We start from the raw sequence: 16,605 nt of genomic DNA, 5'->3' as shown, positions 1-16,605 counted from the left end.
TGTTTGTTATTGTTTCAAATGCTGATAGCCCTTCACTGTAACGACGATTTCAAGTACTAGTTGTAGCGAATTCTTGAAAATTTGGCACTTGAAATGTTGGCAATATTCTGACGTACAACGTGCCACAATAATTTTGCTCCTGGTAGCAAAATTAATGGGAGAAATCAGTCCTCAAAGTCGTTAGCCTATGTTAAATCCACCTAAACAAGGCTAAGTAAAACTACAAATGGCGGCTTGCAGGGTTGCCGGACTACATGAATACTGCTTTTCGCAACGTGAAAATGGTCTATTGATTGAGAAATCAAACACAAGTTACTAATTTATTGGAAACGAGAGCAGACTGACAACCAATGGGAAACTGAGGAAAGCCACAGAAAAATTGAGGGAAAATCACAGAGAGAAATTGATTTTTTTTTAAACAGGGCCGTGATAACACAATAGGTTGGATTTGTCGCGGGACGGTCCCATTGCCAACCAAAGAGAATAGAGGGAAAGAAATCGCGGCCGTACCGTGGTGGTGCCATCTCGCGTCGGTTCTAGCATTCAATATGATGTGAATTCAGATATTCGTTAAACATCCAATTGCAGTAAAAATTTCTTAACGAGTAGTCTGTAAGTAATTTCAAGTATTTCTTTTTTTTTCACTCTCTCACATCTCTATTTATCCCAGCCGTTTAGGCTGTTGGGTAAAAAAGGTTTTGTTGTACGTCTTGAATCGTTAAACGAGAACAGGATGTCAAATTTGTTGTAATGATTATCTTCCTTAGAACTTTTGTTGTGTACTTCGGATACGAATTCTGTGTTGAATCCATTAGGAGTTCAATACAATTGAGTCAAAATTCTTTGTGGAACGATAAGAATTTATTTCACCCGCTTCAGTGGTTGGAAAAAATATGCCCGGCTTCGTGGCTGGAGGTGCTTTCCAAACGAGCGTTGCATAAGGAGTCCGCGTTTAGGATTATCTTTCGTAATGGCCGTTTTGTAAGCAAGATAAAACAATGGCTTCTTTTCCTGAAGACTAATGCTTGCCCGGTGTTAAGCATTTACGAAAGATGCTGCAAGTTCAGGGGGAGATCCCATGCAACACTCGGTGTCACGTCCCACCCACAAGCCTCAAACTCGACAATACCGATGCAATTGGTCCATAGAAAATAAATCACGCTGTTTCACCTCTCCCGTTTCCTTGCGTGCACAGCCTTTGAAAACCTCCTTTACAACCCCATTCCCCCCAAGTGGCACGTACTTCCTAGTTCACAGAAAACCTTTATGAAATACACACATATATTGTTTGAATGGTATTAATGCAATAACAAAGGAATTTGACAAACCTGAATAGTCATTGTCTTTCTCATTTTACTCAAGAGCTTTTTAAAGCTCAATCACTGCCACTCTGCCTCAAGCCGCTTTGCCACACTTACTTCATCGGGCTTTTCATTTGTATTGGAAGCATTAGATAAATCTAATAACGACAATTATAATACCTGCATTTTAAATAGAATAATCGTTCTTTTTAAAACAATACCTGTTGAAGGGCTTGCACTGCCAATTTCGTCCCTACAATTCGATACGCTTTTATCATGGCTCGTTTTGGTCTTTTTCAACGGACGTTCATCATCATCGCTGGCATATATTGTTCGGCTGCCATGTTTGAATTTATCGCTGGCTTGATACTTTTCTCTTCTTTTTTTATTTAATAGTTCCCTTTTTTTCATTGTTTCTTCTTCCATTTTCTTCGTTGCGGTTTCAAGACAACTTGGTGTGATAGCCTTAGAATCGAGACTAGAAGAGGTGGCAACAGGAGTATGGGCTGGTGACGATTTGACCTTTGAGGCGAGAGAAGACGAGACAGTAACAGGAGTGTGAGTAGAAGAGGTAGTAATTGGAGCGGGACTAGTCGAGGTAGCAACCGTTGCGAGATTAAGCAAGGTGGTCAAAGCATTTAATCCAGGCAAGATAACCATAGGATTCTTCTCAGACTTGGTGTTCACTGGAGTGAGAATAGACGTTGTGGCAACAACTTCGTCGTCATCTTCATCTGACATGTAGATAAGGTCTTCATCTGATTTGTCACCTTCATCATCATCACTTTCAAACTCACTAGGTATGTCATCATTTAGATGTTCACCTCTGTAGCTAGGCATAGCCTGCAGAGCTAAAATAAAAAAAATAAAAAATATTACAAATTGTTCAAAATGGAAAATCTTAATTACAAAACTCACCATCATCAAGAACTTTTTCATCTTCAGCAAGTGTTTCATCTTCAACTTGATCTGGTTCATCCTCTGTGTGTACATAAAGAGCATTTTTATCTGCAGCCGGAGCAGGACGAGTCTTATTGAATAAGGAAACTTCTTTGTAAAAAGTCTTTTGGATTAATTTAAAGGCTGGAGTCTTCTTCAGTTTTCTTCCTAGTTTCCCATAAACTCGGATTCTTACTGAGGACTTTTTCCAATTTGGTGAGTGAAGGAACAGCATTGCATTGACTCCACTAAATGCTTCAAGGGCTTTCAACTGTAGGGAGTAAAGTAAAATAATCATAGGAATACTATGTAAGAAAACAAGCAAAGCTTTAAAAATACCAGTTTTGTAAGGGAATTTTTACGGTCTCGTACGGTTGATGGTTTGTTCGATTCTTTCAAAGGTTGGCTGAATCTTTTACGTTTTTTGTTACATTTAAATACAACCGTTTTTTCTACAACCACCTTTTCCTTTGACGCTTTAAGAGCTCGTTTTTTCCCCATGTCCAGCGAATAAAAAAAAACTTTAGTTCGTGATCACGAGCTTAAAAAATGCAGACGACAATAACAACAGTAGAAAAGAGAACGTTCTGGCGCGCCAACAGAAAAAGACGCCGACAGAGTCATAGATTAGCAACACAGTCTTCACCAGTGAACTGATACTGATCCGATTCCGTGTCGTTAAAAAACGGATTTTTTGAGGGCCGTAGAACGGATTGGTTTCCGTTCTCTAACGCTAGAGTCGCATGAAGGCAATAACGTTATGCCTACCCCCTAGCGCCTCTAGCTGATTCATAATCGGATTCGTTTCAGTTAACCGATTTTTGACAAAGCAGCGCGTTGTTCAAATCAGTGAGCGGACCCGTTTCCGTTCACAGATCCGTTTCAGTTTATTATCAACTTGTTTTTATAATAAGAAGCGCTAAATAATAAAAACGCTAAATAATTCCCGCCATCGTGCTCGACGGCGATTGGTTGATTAATTTTTACATATTCGGGAAACAAAACCTTATTTCTAACATTTCCGTGGGCATCAGCGTAATCTTTGTGATCTGAGAATCACGAAAATGGTATACTATTTAATTGATTTTATCAAAGATAAGTAATCGAACAGTTAGCTTAAAGTTTGGGTGTGTAAGCTCAGCCCCCCTCCTCTTTAAGTCTGAAAATGGAATAATAATAATCTGAAAAAGAATAAAGCGGTAGGCTGCATAGCATTAGGCCTGTGCGCGTGAAAAAGCGTTCGCGTGAAAAAGCGTTCGCGTGAAAAAGCGTTCGCGTGAAAAAGCGTTCGCGTGAATCATACGGGCATAGACAGAAAAGTGATTGTTTTTCAATTCATATTCGGATTCAGCGTACAAAGTTGAATACAGACTATAAATTTTAATATTATCGAAGGTAGTTTGTATAGTATAATATGCGTTTGCGTGATAAAGTGTTTGGCGTGAATTACACGTACATGCCTTTATAACGGATTGTTTTTTAATTCAGATATAAATTCAGCGTAAAAAGTTAAATAAATGCTATTAATTTTAATGTTATCGAAGGTAATTTGCATTGAGTAATATGCGCCAGCGTGAAAAAGCGTTCGGCGTGAATTACACGGATATAGATAGAAAAGTGATTGTTTTTGAAATCATATTTGAATTCAGCGTAAAAAGTTGAATAAATGCTATTAATTTTATTGTTATCGAAGGTAGTTAGCATTGAGTAATATGCGCCAGCGTGAAAAAGCGTTCGGGCGTGAATTACACGGATATAGATAGAAAAGTGATTGTTTTTGAATTCAGATTCGGATTCAGTGTAAAAAATTGAGTACATCTAATGGTTTCATAAATTTGGCGGGAGTTTGCCGTTTGTGACGAAAAAAAATCTCGAAAAAAGTCGCCTAGATAAGGAAAGAGAATTGGGTCGTTTGGTTTCTATGAAAAATTTTGTCAAAAACGAATAACTCCCCCCGCTAACACCAAAAACAATGAAATTAATGCTGAATATTCAACTTTTTACGCTGAATTCAAATATGATTTCAAAAACAATCACTTTTCTATCTATATCCGTGTAATTCACGCCGAACGCTTTTTCACGCTGGCGCATATTACTCAATGCAAATTACCTTCGATAACATTAAAATTAATAGCATTTATTTAACTTTTTACGCTGAATTTATATCTGAATTAAAAAACAATCCGTTATAAAGGCATGTACGTGTAATTCACGCCAAACACTTTATCACGCAAACGCATATTATACTATACAAACTACCTTCGATAATATTAAAATTTATAGTCTGTATTCAACTTTGTACGCTGAATCCGAATATGAATTGAAAAACAATCACTTTTCTGTCTATGCCCGTATGATTCACGCGAACGCTTTTTCACGCGAACGCTTTTTCACGCGCACAGGCCTAATGCTATGCAGCCTACCGCTTTATTCTTTTTCAGATTATTATTATTCCATTTTCAGACTTAAAGAGGAGGGGGGCTGAGCTTACACACCCAAACTTTAAGCTAACTGTTCGATTACTTATCTTTGATAAAATCAATTAAATAGTATACCATTTTCGTGATTCTCAGATCACAAAGATTACGCTGATGCCCACGGAAATGTTAGAAATAAGGTTTTGTTTCCCGAATATGTAAAAATTAATCAACCAATCGCCGTCGAGCACGATGGCGGGAATTATTTAGCGTTTTTATTATTTAGCGCTTCTTATTATAAAAACAAGTTGATAATAAACTGAAACGGATCTGTGAACGGAAACGGGTCCGCTCACTGATTTGAACAACGCGCTGCTTTGTCAAAAATCGGTTAACTGAAACGAATCCGATTATGAATCAGCTAGAGGCGCTAGGGGGTAGGCATAACGTTATTGCCTTCATGCGACTCTAGCGTTAGAGAACGGAAACCAATCCGTTCTACGGCCCTCAAAAAATCCGTTTTTTAACGACACGGAATCGGATCAGTATCAGTTCACTGGTGAAGACTGTGTTGAGATTAGATGGTCAAACTACTCCTGTACGCCCGTCGTCACTTTTTGCGAACCTCACTCCCTCCGTAAGTGCTGCACCAAGCGGATTTTGAATGGGAAAGGATAGCCTTTTGCTTTGTAGTGTGTTAGGTCTCCGCATGCCACAGCACTGTCGGAGGGAGCGAACCTATGCTGATGGTGTAAAAAATCAACTTGGTCTCCGCGAGACGGTCTCGAAGGGTCGAGACCGTCACCCGTACATCCCAGTGGGACTATCCCGGCCCTCTGATTGGCTCTCTTCACCCTTACATCCTTCTATGTCTTTCTGCTTTCCGCTCCCACATTTTCCTGATGTACACAGTGTGGTTTTCCGTGGGGCTGCCGCTTTGATTTGTTTGTTTCTTTCGTGTATTTTTATTATTTACATTTATTGTTTGTTCTTTATTAAGTTTTACAAATACAATATTTTTACTTACATTAATTGTTTTTTTCATTTTATATAATAGATTGAATTAATTACCGGTGTGTTTTCTTAAATAAGTGTAAATTGTCATCCAATGGGCCTTGGGTTGGCGGTTCCAAAACCCGATCTTGTAATGATCGGGGAAACTATAAGTCCAAAACTTAAAAAACTTATAGGAATGGATATATCTGGATAAGATCTGTCCATTTCTGCAAAAATATTGCTTAAAAACTACTTATTGGAAGAGTAACCCGATTTGCCATTTTTCCGGTAGGTCGGTGCGGTTTAGCGGGTATCCGGTAATCCCCACCCCCGAATAATACTTAATATTTAAATAATTTTTTGCGGGAAAACTATAAGACCAAAATTAATAAATTTTACAGAAATGGATAGCTCTTATCAAGAGCTATCCATTTCTGTAAAAAAGTTAAGACAATTTTCATAAACAAAAAAATTTTGGGCAAGAACTTTTTTGTAGTTTTTGCGCTCTAGAGATATACTCGATCCTATAGACTTAAGTAATAATTTTCATTGTTTTTGAAACTTTTTAGTGTATGAATATTTTTTCATAAATTATAGAGAAATAGATAGCCCTTATCAAGAGCTTTCCATTTATATAAAATTTATTAATTTTGGTCCTATAGTTTCCCCGAAAAAAATTATTTAAATTTCCCGTATTACTGGGAGATGAGGGTTAACTTAGACCCGCTAAACTGCACCGACCTACCTGAAAAATGCCGAAGCGGTTTACTTCTCCAATAAGGAAATTTTGAGCAATATTTTTACAGAAATGGATAGATCTTATCAAGATATATCCATTCCTATAATTGTTAAAACTTTTGGACTTATAGTTTTCCCGATTGTCCCAAAATCGGGTGTTGAAACCGTTTTTCTCCAGCCCGCACCAACCCAGTTGCCCATGAGAGTTCATTCACAATAATTCTGATGGAAACACACCGATGTTTAATTCATTCCTGTTTTATAAATTGAAAAGCGATTTAATAAAGGTATAAGTAGTGTAATAGCATAAATTAATAAATTAAAAACAAAAATCCAACGATAACGAAAAAATATTCATACACAAAAAAGTTTAAAAAAAATTTATATTGTTACTTAAGTCTATTGGATCTAGTATATATATCTAGAGCGCAAAAACTACAAACAACGTCTTGTCCAAAATTTGTTTGTTTATGAAAATTATGTTAATTATTTTACAGAAATGGATAGCGCTTACTAAGAGCTATCCATTTCTGCAAAATTTATTAATTTTTTCCTTATAGTTTTCCCGCAATAAATTATTGAAATATGACGTATTTTTATGAGGGGGTTCCTTAGCCCCGCTAAACCGCACCGACCTACCCGTAAAATGGCGAAGCGGTTTACTTTCCTAATTAGTACACCTTAAGCAAAATTTTTGCAGAATTGGATAGACCTTATCAAGATTTATCCATTCCTATAAGTATTAAAACTTTTGGACATATAGTTTTCCCGATTCTCCCAAAATCGGGTTTTGAACCTTTTTTCTCAGACCCGCACCAACCCAATTGCCCATGGATGACAATTAACAATAGTTATAATGAAAACACACCAATATTTAATTTATTCCTGTGCTATAAAATTTAAAACGATATAATGAAGATACAAATAGTTTATTAACAAAATAGTAAGTTAGAAACAATAAATATAAACATAAATAATCATAAATAAATAAACATGAAAAACAAACAAATGAAGGCGGCAGCCCGACTACTCCACACACGCCACAGCCCCACAGGCCACACACCACAAGCAGAAGGGGTTGAGGGGCTATAGGGTGAGGAGAGGGAGAGAGCCAATCAGAGGGCCGGGATAGTCCCACTGGGATGTACGGGTGACGGTCTCGACCCTTCGAGACCGTCTCGCGGAGACCAAGTTGTAAAAAATCTGGTTCGCGAAAGGTGACGTGGGGTGTGGCTTATTTACAGGCGTTTTACATGGAGTACTCAAACCATGTAATCTATTACTCTGACGCCGGTCAGACCTCAGACGTTTCTGACGAGTTTTTTACTTCTTTTATAACTGTATAAAACCAATCAAAATGTCGGTGAATACTCACGCGGTTTGTCAAATAAACTAGTAAATTATGCCTAAAAATGATTAGGAATATCTTCAAATGCATAAATCAAACGTCAAACCAAATAAATAAAATAATATTCCTCTAGTCACACCTCCGGTAACGATGTGATATGAGAATTTTACATAGAGAAAATTCAACTCCATCTCGCCTTAACCATATCAGGCAAACTACGACGGAAAATCCTGATACGTTTCAGGTCTCTGCCAGAATTACATGAGGAAATAGCAGGCGGGGAATCTTTTGCATTCTAGGCGTTGTCGTCATTGGTGATGCTGAAATGTTTAATTAATGTTTATGTGAATAATAAAATGCCTAAAACTACGGTTAGAGCAGTTAAGAGTTTGGCTATCACCAGCTCCCAGCAGAAAATACGAAACCCCATTTGTCATGCGACATTGAGTTCCAATAATCTTCACTAGATGGCATAACTGTATAGTTCTAGTGTTTTTACGGTGGGCTGTTTTGACACTTCAAATGTTTGCCTCCTAGGTGTGCTCAAGTTTTTAAGAAAGTCATTATGGGTCCAAAAAGAAACCAAGTCTCATATATTAAGCCGAATGAACCAGCCTTCTTAAGGCGTCTAAAACAAGAAGCTGGTTACAGGGACGGACCAGATATTGACACAAAGGTAAATATTGGTATAGCTCTTCATAGTGTCTTATGCCATCATCATCATTTGGCTATTTAGAACAATTGCACTTCAAATTATTTATTCTTCAGAGAGAAACTTATGTTGATAATAGTGAAGATGATGAATATCCAGAAGAAAAAGAGGATGAAAAGCCAATTGTAGTGGTATTACGAACAGGTGACCTAACTGCCGAAGAGGCAGAAAAGGAAGAGGTTGAGCTGAAACGAGAAGAAGAAAAAGAACTCATTGAGAAGGGGAAAATAACTTTCAAGCCACAGAAAAAAAGAACTCACACCTCAAATCTTCATAGTGACAATGATCTTTCAAACAGCAAAAAAACAAAGAAAGAAGATTCTGTACCTAGTGAAAAAAAAGAAAGTGTCCAAAGTTCTGCTAAGAAGTCTAGTTTGCTTTCTTTTTGTGATGAAGAAGAAGATGAAGAACAATAGTGTAAAAAAAAAAAAATGAATACACTGAATTTTTAGAAATATGCTTTTTCTTATTTTTGATCTAGGAAAATGATGAAATTAACTATGCTAGCTGCAATCAGAGATTTAGATCTCGAAACCCATGGCAAACCAGCCAGTGACAAAGGTTTATCGACTGAAATCTTGAAATTGGACGGATGAAAAGTTTGTCTTACGACGAACGACACTATACATAAAACGCGAAGAGGCGACGATCCGCGTGACAGGCCGAGATTAGGAAGCCGAGTTAGAGTGAAGGAAAGAGATCGAGAGGGAGTGGAGGAAAAGATGGAGAGTGAGAGACGATTTGTTCCGGTTGAAATGCCAAAACGTCAGGCCCGAAAATAGAGCAGGCGGGTGAAGGCACCCAGGTCTGCTCTCAACTTGTCTCCTCCTTCTGCAAAGTTGAGCTGAAAGTGCGCACTGAAACCCATTGAGATCAGTATAACATGGGAAAAGGAAGTTTGTCAGACAGGGAGAAACACGAGCGTAAGAACAAGTTTGAATCAGATTAGTATGCCCCCATTGATATACTTTCGGATATTCCTATTCTCTAGAAGAAACATGAACTAGACACAGTTTCACAAAAGGGGGACTTTCCCGCAGCATGGTATTACCATCATCTGAGATGTTTTTTAAAAATAATTGTTCAAGTAGTCAAAACCGGCCATTTTTTCTTGTCCTCCCACGCAAAACAACTGACATTTACGCATTTCGCTTCTCGTTTATTTCATAGTGCATTTTTTCGGCAGTTTTAACAATATGCGATATGGCACATTTGGCGAATATTATCGATAGATCATAAAGAGTTCGATATCCTGCACTGCTGAAGTGTTTGAATATTTTCATTAGGTTGCAATAAAATTAACACTGGATTTCAGTATATCCTTATTCTGCAGTCCGCGCCTAAACCATTTGATGAACCCTTCCAGTTTATTACCAACTTGTTTTGCATATAATCAGTTTTCTTTTCAATCCTTTTCTTCTAAGTTTAGAATCATAAGAAAACTTTGATACACAGAAATTTGTGTGTGAAACGTTAAACTTCCCACGACGAAAAACTTGAAAGACCTGGGTTAATTTTTTTTTTGCACATAAATACACATCAGAAGAAAACACACACACCTTTCCTGAGCTACGCTTTCTATGGATCGTACAAAGCTTTTCAATTTTCGAGTCGAAAATTAACGTTTTTCATGCTCTAATATATGCGTATTATATCTGTTAGGTGACTGTTGGAAAATTAACTAATAGAAATGCATTATTTGAAGCTGCGTATGTTTTGGATAAAACATTAAACGGAATTCGCATTATTCAACACAACTTCTATGGCAAGTCTTCATAAATAGTCTAGGCCTATAATTCTAGATTCCGAAATGTAACAACTTCGTCTAATGCTACGAAAAAGAGTGAAACTTGACCTGATATTGACGTAGCGATTTCGTTATCAACAGTGAAGGCGGTGCGTGTTTGCAAGCACGAGAGGCGTCGGCGGCGCCGTTGTTATCCATTGAAAAGCCGACGGCGTGTGCCTTCGCGCAACTGTTTTCCATGAGGGGCACAGTTCGTCGATATAACCGAATGCCAACTCTTTAAACCCGCTGTCCAATCTCTTTCAAGACTTGGCTGCTGTTCAATATCATCGCAATGAAATACAAGACAAAAGAGACCATCCAGTTCCGGCAGAGTTTCTCAAGTGCAGCACGTGGCTCTCGTTCCATTCTTTCATTTCCACTACGCTTAACTCTGCCGTGCTTACTATTTTTCTTTTATTTGACGCCGTCAGAGCGGCAGGCCGCCAGTAGATATTCATCTAAACTGTAAACTTGTTTTTAAGTAAGAAGAATCTGGACTTACCAGATGACCTAGTCATACGGTTCACATAGAATTGAAATCCATTCAAGATTTTATCTGTACTTTAGTATCTTAAGTACTATTGCAAACAGGCCTAACTGTGCGGTTCTTTGGCCATAATTGTTTACATAAAAGTTAACACTAAGTTGTATTGAATTGTGCTTCGGTCATTGACCTTGCAAAACTCAAAAAGTATTTTTTTTTGTTTGCTGATAGTTCAAGCGTAGCTTTACAAACCAAAGCACTGCAACATGAAATTCAACCCGTTCATAAATTTTTCACTTTTCTTTTTCATCATTTCTTTCTGTTTTGTTGTGTTTTTTTGTGTTTTTTTTTAATGACTAGTTGGAAAAAAAAATGTGTTTTTACAACTTAATACCCAAACTCACCAGCTGGAGCTTTTTATTGGCTAACCCATGTTATAATACTTTCTACCATACCGTCTAACATAAACCGCCATCACAGACAATAATAATTGTCTACTGTACCACTCGGAGAAGGTGATTCGAAAGACTTGCATTGTACTGTCTCATTCTTTCCCCATGGTTTCTCAGTAAGACTCACGAAAGGATTTCCGCGTATTACTTACACTCGCCAACGCCTACCGACACAAACAGCGTATCATAGCGTGAAGGGTACAGTCTGGCAGCACACAAAGGAAAGGGGAGCGATGTGAGAGATAATCATGTAATCAAGCTTATGGTCGCCCCAATCCCTCTTGCTGAATTAGTCGCAACAGTTATAAGTCAACACGATGGCATGGGTCATGTTTTGTCAGTCGGCGCCACAAGAAACAACCCTATAAAAGAACGACGGTCGACACCGCCGCTAACCATTCGCTCTGCTTCCAAATCCAATAGCTGCTGCATTCCCACCACAGCGAGTAACTGGGTATGTGTGTTTTCATAAACGATGTTGGTGTCGAGACAAGTATAGAGAAGCTTCAAGTTCTTTATGATTTTATCGAAACTTAATTAACCTTAATAATCATCATTAACCATGGTCTCCTTGTGGGTATATGATGCTCTGTAAATAAGACTAGAACAATAATTTGGTGTGATTCCGCTTCTGATACGTTAATTTGATCATTATCTGTTAATTCTTAGCCAAAATCAATTGTTTCATTAAAAGAACAAAGAAGAACATTTCCATCATCAATATGGACACAGACAAGCTTCCATATTTGTATTATACATTCAGTTCGCACGCTCATTGCGAGTACAGTACACTTGAAAGTCGACGAGAGATTTGCTTAAAAAACTCTACTTCCAAAACGCGTATTTTAGCGTGAGCTAGAGACGAGATTAAGACGTAGCCATCGTCTCTTATAATCAAATAAGGCTTAGAAAATAGCTTGGCAACAAGAAAAGTAGCCTCTTTTGTTCATGCAAAGAGTTTTTGATTGAATCCAAATGCCACGTCCTGGATATAGAAAACGGATTTGCTGGGCATATAGCGTAAGAAGAAAAAAAAAGTATTACGACCGTACTAAAGCCCGATGGGTTATGGTGACTTGAGGCGAGTATCAGCAAAATAGTAGGAACCAGCGCGGCAGTGGGGATCAACGAGAGTTTCACTGATCTATATATATGCTAATAAAGTGTTGAGCATGACTCCCGCGTACGGCCCTATCTCTCAAACTGGTAGCAAGTTGAAATGCAAATTGCTTTAGCGACGATGAGGAAAGGGAGAAAAGGCGACCAGTGTGTTTCGCCCATCTAAACGGTATCATTTACTTTATTCTCTTGTCGACTTTTGCTGGATTATTCCGGATTTGAACGGTCGCGCATCTTTGCGCGTAGATCCCCTCGACAGCTAGAACGGCCCCGATCTACTTGGCGTGCAGTGTAACGTATACTGGAGCTGAGGGAGATGGTTGAACAAAACGATCTATTCCCCTTGGGTAATTTCCTTTGGTAAATCTGTTCAGTTTGGACTCATCCAGCCTTTCCAGCTCTTTCCTCCCTCCTTGTTCCCGCAGACTTTTACGAGCCTGCTGTTGTGTGTGTGTGTGTGTGTGTGTGTGTGTGTGTGCGTGCGCTGATGCTCACGAGGATATATAGACGATATATACATTATGGTGTTGTATAAATAAACGACACGCAACACAGCGGGTCCATTTCACGCCAATTGGCTCCGGAAACTGCAATTATACGAGACTGGCGCTTTTTGCTGCTAGGCGGAGCCTTTTTATTTCCCTCGTTTTCTTGTCCCCCCCACCTTTTACTTAGTTGTGTTGCAGTCTCTGAGCGACGTCAGCGCATAATCTCCTTCGATCTCATCATCTACATAATAAAAGGGTGAAGTTGAATGATTGCTTTTCACGTCGATGGTTAAATAGCCTTGTAAACATAAGAATTTGTCTATTTCTTCTTCCCGAAGACTTGTCAAAGTATTGGCTGGATCGTCGAAACAATTCAAAGGCATCTCTCTCTCTCTCTCTCTCTCTCTCTCGGACGAGACTGAAGGCAGTCCGCCTTTCTCCTCTAGATGGTATGACTAGATAAATCGATTAGTAATATCCATAGAGGGGTTCTTTTTTTGCGATGGCTATCTGAGGTGAGCAATCGGATGACGAAGAGGCGGACTTCACCGAGGAGGTCATAGGTCGATTGTCAGAAAAGAACAGCCCCCCCAATCTTGATAAACAGTCGATTGTGATGAACAAGGGACGATAAGCCTCTTTTTTAGACAGAGGCTATGCAAGTATGCATCAGACTTCCAAACTTCATGGAACACGAAAAACAGCGATGATGAATTCTTCCTTCGACGTGTCAACCCGCCAGCATCTTTGGCGGTTTTTTTTCAAACGTTAACGTATTCGGCAGCAACGCAAGCATTTATCCAGCAGCTCCTGCTGTCGGATCGTACCGTATTGCCTATGGGGCAATATAAATTCTAATTGAATTCCATTCACGCGTGTACAGCTGGAGGGGATGTATAAACGTGCTGGCCATTTATTCAAATACGGTGACATTCCCGCACAGAATGTTTCCTATTTGATGCATTGCCGTGGCGTGTTACATTATGTTAGCGATACACATCAGCAGCTGATCCTTTCGCAAGTCGACAGCAGAACAGAAATGCCCCCCCACCGTTAGCGTTAGAATATAAGAACGTATTAAATATAGCTAGAGAGGGTGGAGGCACTACCGTAAAAGAGAGGCCGAAAACTTCATTACGTGGTTCGCTGAACTGAGATGATGGTTTCCCTTTTAATGTTGAAACAGCCCGACTGCCCAACTGCTGGTCATTTCACGTCTCCGCGATCTCCTTTTTCGCTCTTTTTCAACTTGCGTAGTTTACGCATTCATTTCTATATGTGACGTGCACGAAATCATTTTGCGATCGGTCATTTGACATGGCCAGTTTTCCAACAGCTATAGTTTTTCTTTTCCCTCGGCTTCAAACATATGACAATAATCACTGCACTGTTATACTCTTTAAGAGCTCCGTCGTTACTCTCTAAGTCAGTTGATTTGGATGAAAATGCGTTGATCAAATAATAACTTAAATGCTCATTCAAAACGGTTATGTGTAACAAATGTGATGTCCTCTATAACTAAGAAGGCCTTTCACATTCGTTGGCTTTTGATGTTGATGTGTATACGTAAGGATAGGCGTAATACGATGATAAAGTTTAAGGAATTTCAGGGATTATCAGTTTACGTATGATATCGCTCTGTGTGTTCAAAACAACCCATGTAAAGGGGTTCGAGCACCTGTAAAACAGTTTTGTATAAAGGTCACCTGAGTGATAAACTCTCCTGCGTATGGTATAGAAAGTAAAGTGACTTGAAACACGGTCTGGAAAGAAGAAAAAAAACCAAAAAAAAAAACACGTACCAAGTTGGTGTACACATCCATCCATCAGATATTCATATAGCTGTAGGAATGCCAGATAGGGGCCTAGATAGTGTATGTGTGTGTGTATACGGCCGCTTCGAAACTCTTGCCGCGTATTATCGAACTGGAAGGGGAGAAAATGTATCCCGAGTTAAACGAGAGAAAAAGAGATTTGTTCCCCTTTTTTTTTTCATTTCTTTCGCATCCATACAGCTGATAAAAGACGTTTCTCGCTCGCATCAAACGGACGGCACGACGGTTGATATTCATCGAAGATTTGGCCCGCGCGAGCTCACCTTGTCGACTCCGCACCTTCTCGTTGCTGACGCTGAGCAAGTCAGTCAGCTGTCAACCTGTCAGAAAGAGAAACTTATCATCTCGTATATATATTTATGTAGCCCCATGTACGTTGTGTATAGCATCGGACGACACTATAGAGCAAATGGCTGTGACTTGGCAACGGCTCATCCTGGCTCTTTTCTTTTGGCTGACTGGCTATATACTTCTGATGCTCTTGCTTGTACACAGCGTCGACTTGCTGCACCTGATCTCTCGACCCGATAACAGACAAATAACTTCCATCAACTATCCGATCGACTCACGGAGCTGTTTTCGTTTTTCCGTCTGAATTCTCCTTTATTTCTTTTCACTTTTCTTTTAAATATTTTTGTTTTCGTTTATCCTCTCCCTTCTCTTCTGGTCCTTTCTTCATTTCTGAGCCGCTTTTCTTTGCTGGTTGCTTGGAAAAAATATTTGTGCGTCCTCCTCCTCTTCATTCTTTCCACCCACACCCCGATCTCTTAGCCATTCACAAAATGGAAATGAAAGAAAGAAAGAAAGAAAGAAAGAAAGAAAGAAAAAAGAGTCTCTCCTATTATGTCTTGTTGTTCCGACTGTACATCGTATGTGTGTTACAGCCCGTATTTTTTAATGTTCCGGAAGCTTTTTACTCTTGAAGTTTATCGGCAAAGCTTATATACACGTCTGAAGTGCTTACGCGCCTCCATTTTATCAGCAAAATAGCTTCTTGATTTATGTGTAGACCTACTACGTATTTTTTAAATGCAACCATATATAGATAAACGGGGACGCAACGTTATTTAAGTTGAAACTCGAAAAGAGCGGAAAATTTCAAACTGCCGATCGGCTACAGTCACGATAGGACTTTTCGATTGACATTAGGAAAGCATAAGGCGAATCGTTGTCGGCATATTTTCGTATAACGAGAATGTTAGACGACGTACAAGGACCTATTTGTCAGGGTCGACCATTTGTCTTTTGTCCATTAACCAATGGAGAGTTGTACCAGTTAGTCTTATGTAACAGTATATGTTACACCACGGTGGCAAGTCGACCAGTGCTTTGCCGTTAATGTATTGGACGACCCAAGTGTTTCTGTCACGCTTATTCCATTCCGTATAATTCATCTACAGTCACCTTTCTCGTTTGTCAAAACGAATTTAGAATCATAGTCATTTACAGCCGATCCTTAAAAAATATATAGGCCAATGTTTAGAACCTTAGAAGAATGGCATGCGATCTAAATAGAATTGGTGCAGTGCGCAATTCTTCACAACCACCATGACGTACAGTACGTCGGTTGTTTGTTTTTGTTGTTGTTGTTTAGTTAACATTTTTACGCACGTTTAATATTGTTTATCTTTACGAGATATGACGACATCACAATTGAGGTGGTCCGTTACAAAAAGAACGCCTTCGTTTATTGTAATACGATGTATACATCTAACGAACGATTGGAATAACCGAAAAGAGCGTTGGACATCTAAATATTTATATAATGGAACGTCGTTCGATCTTTTAGTGATGGGGAGAGGGGGTGAGACGGTACAATTTTCTGACCCTTCAGTTAGGGTTTGGTATAGAAAAAGGAAAAAAAAAAGTGGTAGAAAGAGTGATGGTGTGAACACCGCAACAAGACAAGGGGGAAATTGTTCCATGATTATTAGATGACCCAACGTGTAGGCCAGTGTGTGTACAAAAGTACATTACTAGCCCTAAA

The 16,605-nt window shown here is 39.0% G+C and overlaps 2 protein-coding genes across 3 annotated transcripts; one reads left to right on the top strand and one right to left on the bottom strand.

Moving 5' to 3' along the window:
- Positions 1–306: 306 nt before the first annotated feature.
- On the bottom strand, positions 307–2,886 carry LOC116917197 (otolith matrix protein OMM-64). 2 transcript variants are annotated; one of them, XM_045170328.1, is made up of 5 exons: positions 2,580–2,886; positions 2,220–2,511; positions 1,523–2,152; positions 1,329–1,459; positions 307–1,262 (listed from the first exon to the last, which is right to left on the bottom strand). In XM_045170328.1, the coding sequence occupies exons 1-4, from the start codon at positions 2,739–2,741 to the stop codon at positions 1,380–1,382; spliced, it is 1,164 nt and encodes a 387-aa protein (XP_045026263.1). In that variant the 5' UTR covers positions 2,742–2,886; the 3' UTR covers positions 307–1,262; positions 1,329–1,379. The 2 variants fall into 2 exon arrangements, with proteins under 2 accessions (XP_045026263.1, XP_032778464.1); XM_032922573.2 differs by having other exon boundaries at positions 307–1,246; positions 2,580–2,885.
- Positions 2,887–8,218: 5,332 nt separating this feature from the next.
- LOC116917198 (uncharacterized protein KIAA1143 homolog) lies at positions 8,219–8,906 on the top strand. Its single transcript, XM_032922574.2, has 2 exons — positions 8,219–8,415; positions 8,508–8,906. Exons 1-2 carry the CDS (start codon positions 8,305–8,307, stop codon positions 8,865–8,867), a joined length of 471 nt encoding a protein of 156 aa, XP_032778465.2. The 5' UTR covers positions 8,219–8,304; the 3' UTR covers positions 8,868–8,906.
- The last annotated feature ends 7,699 nt before the right edge of the window (positions 8,907–16,605 follow it).

Source organism: Daphnia magna, linkage group LG2 (genome assembly GCF_020631705.1).
Source record: "Daphnia magna isolate NIES linkage group LG2, ASM2063170v1.1, whole genome shotgun sequence".
NCBI lineage: Eukaryota > Metazoa > Arthropoda > Branchiopoda > Diplostraca > Daphniidae > Daphnia > Daphnia magna.
This window is presented reverse-complemented; position numbering and strand designations above follow the sequence as displayed.